Source organism: Myotis davidii, unplaced genomic scaffold (assembly GCF_000327345.1).
Source record: "Myotis davidii unplaced genomic scaffold, ASM32734v1 scaffold332, whole genome shotgun sequence".
Taxonomy (NCBI): Eukaryota; Metazoa; Chordata; class Mammalia; order Chiroptera; family Vespertilionidae; genus Myotis; species Myotis davidii.
Window position 1 is genome coordinate 1,317,215 of NW_006285779.1, and position 4,946 is coordinate 1,322,160.

The following is a 4,946-nucleotide window of genomic DNA, read 5'->3' on the forward strand; positions in this document are numbered from 1 at the left end:
TAGAAGACAAGAGAGAGAGAGAGAGAGAGAGAGAGAGAGAGAGAGAGAGAGAGAGAGAGAGAGAGAAAGACTTATATCATGTTCAAAGTGACACTGGCAAGCCCCAGGCTGTCTGTTGAAGGAGTCCTCTACAAAAGCAAATCCAACATAAATCAGAAGGCTATGACCTACTTGCTATCCTGGTCCATTGTCAGTCCAGACCCTTGCTCGACTAGTTTGGTTAAGTTCACGATCTCCTCTTTCAGGGCAAGAATCGTCTCCTTCGCCTTCTGCTCTTTATCGTAGGCTGCGTCCACCATCTTCCAGGCCTTTTCAATTTCCTAGATGGGCCACAGGACATCAGTGAGAAAAATCAAACTGGGTTCCAGATGCAAGGTGAACTGGGTAAACAGAATCATAAAACCACTACAATCCAGTAGTCATTTATGGGGAAAGATTATATAGTATACTTTGTGCTTTAAATTTGCATTGAGTTACTGAATTATTCAACATGAGTTAAATCCATGCTGAACACCGGTTTTTAAGGGGGTATTGGAAAAGGGTATTTTTTTTCTTGTGTTGGCGAGTGTGGATACAAAACTCACATACTGCAAGGGTGGCTATAATAGGAGGATGTTTCTAATAAAAACGTTAAGATACGAAAGCTAATGGGCTTTCCAAGTCCAGATTTTTTTTAAATAAGCTTTATCACATAAGGAATGATCTTGGATCTAAGCCCTAAATTTGAAGCTCTTCATAGATTCTGAATTAAAAAAAATATATTTTATCCTTAGGTCCCAAGTGAACTCCTAATGGCCATGTGAGCTTTAGAACAAGTCGTAGCAAAGTGGTCTGAGCTGTGATCTAATTGTACACACAGTCTTGGTAATTCCCATTTCCAGGAACTCAAGCCCAGGCCTTTCCATCAAATGCTTATAGAGAAAGAACAAAACCCACAGCAGGGAATGGGAACAATGACTCATGTCGCTTTGGCCTCCTTACTATTATGAAATGCATGGTTGAATATTAACATAAATACTTAAAAGTGAATTACAGCCTTCAAATAAATAAAAAAAGCACAGTAAATATTGCAACAGTCTTGATTTTTACCCTGCCACTTAATTTTCTTACAAAATTTCATCCAGTGGCATGTGAGTCCTTTATATAGCTAAGAACCTATTGGCTTAAGGTAAAAAATATTCCACTTTCATGTTGAGAAGGAATAAAATGATTGGTAGAAAGTATTTTATTTAATTTAATAAATTCATGCTATTACAACAGAAAGAGATGGCCCTCGGGTTACAATTCAGTGATTTAAAACTGTCAGTTTATTGAGACATGTTTTTCTATAGCAACTGTATGTACTATTTTTAGCAAAACAAATGAAGAATATTCAAATGAAAATATGATATGAAGATTTGTCCAAATCAACTTCACTAATTAGATTTTAAGCAATTCATGACTTCCATTTCCAGTTTTTAAATTTACAATAAAAAGTATGTGTGTTTTCATTAAAAAATGAATTGGAGCCTTCTTTATGTTGATTTTTCAGGAAAGAGAAGGAAATGACAATAGGGAGAAAATAACACTTCAAAAAAAGTTGTTTCTAAGAAAACATGTCATATTTTGCACGAGTCTTGGAAATTTATTTGAAGTGGCTGACATTTAATTGCATGACATCAAAGGAATTTCTTAAAAGTCTGTGAATTTTTTCTCATCACTAGGGTTTTAATTATGAATTAAGATGTCTTAACCTCTTATCACCCTGAAATCAACATGGAACATTTATGTTTTACCTTCAAAATAATGCAACATGCTTCAGGATAGAAAAGGAAGTGTAAGACTAAGCCAGACCAAATCCCTGTTCTCCCATTATGAGGAACTGGGAGGATCAAGGCAGAAGCAAAGAGATGCTACGAAAAAATACAAATATTACTATTTGGGTATTTTCAAGCTAATATTTCCTAAATGAGTAAGAAACAAAAAAAGTAGAAATATGAAAATATCTTTATCATCATGAGATATTTACTTACTACTCATCTTGTATCAAACAAGACACAGACATGCTAAGATTCCTAATATTGCTCTTACTTATCTCTAACTGGAGGCCCGGTGCATAAAATTCGTTTACTGGGGGAGGGGGAGGGTCCCTCAGCCCAGCCTGCACCCTCTTGCAGTCTGGGACTGCTCACTCCTTACTGCCTGCCTGCTCACTGCTCCTTAGTGCTTGGCTTGCTGCCCCTTAGTGCTGCCATGGAGGTGGGAGAGGCTCCCGCCACCACCACTGCGCTCGCCAGCCATGAGCCTGGCTTCTGGCTGAGCGACGCTCCCCCTGTGGTAGTGCACTAACCAGGGGCAGCTTCTGCATTGAGCATCTGCCCCCCAGTGGTTAGTGTGCATCATATCAACCAGTCGACCTGGTCATTCCACCGTAATGGTCACTTAGGCTTTTATTATATAGATTCTTTGGGCTAGCCCATTATTCCTTCGAAACCCAGCCAGTGAAGTTTTACATTATTTTCTGAATAGTAAAACTCATCCAGCCTAATTATTTTCTTTGAAAATGAACATTATCCCCTAAGCCAAATGAATACATAAATCATGTAAATTTTACCTTAATAACTCATTTACTACCAGCCCAGAGCTGTCAATATGATGAAAAGATGATGTTTTAAATAAAGAATGCATTTACATACAGGACACTGCTCTCCACTGATTTCGTTTCTAGACGATCACTGACCTTTTTCAAGGATGCAATGGTGGTCTGGTCATCCTGAGAGAGCTTCAGGGCAGTGGCGACCTTCGCGGAATTCACCACAATCTCCGCGTTCAGTTCTCTGCATTTGGCCATCAGACGCTTTTCATTTTCATAAGACTTTTTCATGATAGCATGAAGCTTCTCATATTCAAGCCTAAATTTCTCCAGACTTTTGTCGCCTAAAAGTTCATTGAGAACCTCCTGAAAATCCCGTACACAAAACACAGAGGTTTATTCCTGTATTATTACTTACTGATTATTGTAGTATTTATTTGTATAACAATTGTTAACCTACTTTTGCCCAACCCCCCTGTATATAATATTTCCTACTCTATGGTGTTGTTATGGATTGGATTAAATAGGATAATCCATGTTCAACACTTAGCCAACAGTAGGCAAGCAACAAATTTTTTATAGCTATTACAATGAATTTTTATAGCTTGTCCAAACTCTGATCTGTTTTCATTTCACCCTATTTCTTACTGCACCCAGGACTGCAGAGGGAGTCCACAGCATGTTGGGGTCAGACATAGGGAGATTTTGGTATAAATACCATGAAATCACACATACTCACAGTGAAACGCATCAGAAATATGCAATAGTCTCCTACAAGATATTCCCTCATCTTTATCCCTTAAGAAAATTAGGTCATCTCCACAAGTATACTGAAATGCTCCCTGTGCAATGCTCAGGGGCCTTTTCCACATTTGCTTTCCATGATTATCTGGACAACAAGTTCTTAAAACTATCAGCCCAGATACACAAATGTAATTCAAGCAAGTCTGGCTATGACTTAGGTGAGAACCCAGGAGTTAGTTATATAGGATTTCTTATTTCCCTAGTGCAATGGTCAGCAAACTGTGGCTCGCGAGCCACATGCGGCTCTTTGGCCCCTTGAGTGTGGCTCTTCCACAAAATACCAACTTCTAAACATGGGCCACGAAGTTTCAATCGCACTGTACGTGCGTGCCTGCACATGGTATTTTGTGGAAGAGTCACACTCAAGGGGCCAAAGAGCTGCATGTGGCTCGTGAGCCGCAGTTTGCGAACCACTGCCCTAGTGTATGGGTTGAATTGTGTCCCCGCTCCCCCACAAAGTTATGTTGAAGCTCTAATCCCAGTACTTATTAATGTACCCTTACCTGGAAATAGGTCATTGCATATATAATTAGTTAGGCTGAGATTATACTGGAGGAGGGAGTGTCCTAACCCAGGAGTCCTTATACTAGTCAAAGGAGGGTGAGTAGATTATAACTTTGTGGGGTAATGGATGTCAACCAAACTTACTGTGGTAAGCATTTTGCAGTATATACATATAGCAAATCATTATATTGTATACCTAAAACAAATATAATGTTACCTGTCAATTATATCTCAATAAAAACCAGTGGAGGGGTGTGGATTTGGACACAGACACACAGGAAAATGCCATGTGAAGACAGAGGCATAGATTAGACTAATGCAGCTCCAATTCTACATATTTTTGGTTTTCAAAAACATTTGTACCCTTGATTAAATTTCTAAAGATGGCATGCAAGCAAAACTGAGCCCACATCTTAAAATAGATGTCTGAGTAAGGAGCATATCTATAACGTTTCATGTAACAATGTTAGTACTGATGTTAAATTCAACAGAAGTTTTCTTCCTGACTAAAAGCAGATTATTGCAAAGATCACAATTCAGCCATCCCACAAAGGAGGAAAAAAACATATTAAGGAAATATGGAGCCGCTGCTACTCTACGCTTTCCCCTTGTTGATGCTAAACATGAGCACACACAAAAATTCATCATGGCAATGTTCTCAGCTCCATCCCTGTAAATGGTATTAACGTCAACACTTGATCACCAGCCTAATGATTTGTTGGCAGACCAGGTTTTCCCTGTACACCTGGCCCTTAGCACAGGAGTAGGAAAATATCAGAGAAAGAAAAGTTTTAAAGAAACTTTGATGAACAAAAGAAATGTGTTCATATTTCTATTTTTAAAATATACTATAAAAAGAAAAGCAAAAATGCTGTGACCAACAACCAGTTGGTATCCACACTGTTATAGCATATAAAGCTATCTATTTTGGAAGCATGGTTTCAACAGTAACTAATCAGAGAGAAACTGTGTTGCTCCTTCATTCAACACCTATTGAGTGTTTACTATCTGCCAGGCACTGTTCTAGGTGCTGGGAATACCAAGTAGTGGGGAGAAGGAAAAGGGA

General features: G+C 38.7%; 1 protein-coding gene across 1 annotated transcript in view; it reads right to left on the minus strand.

Annotated features, from left to right (window-relative positions):
• The window catches only part of CFAP58 (cilia and flagella associated protein 58), a gene marked incomplete at its 5' end in the record, with an annotated part of 82,571 nt that extends 79,615 nt beyond the window's left edge, over positions 1–2,956 (minus strand). The window contains 2 exons of the mRNA XM_006756650.1: positions 172–320; positions 2,720–2,956. Coding sequence (XP_006756713.1) covers positions 172–320; positions 2,720–2,956 — 386 coding nt within the window. The remainder of the gene's footprint in view (positions 1–171; positions 321–2,719) is intronic.
• Between the last annotated feature and the right edge of the window lie 1,990 nt (positions 2,957–4,946).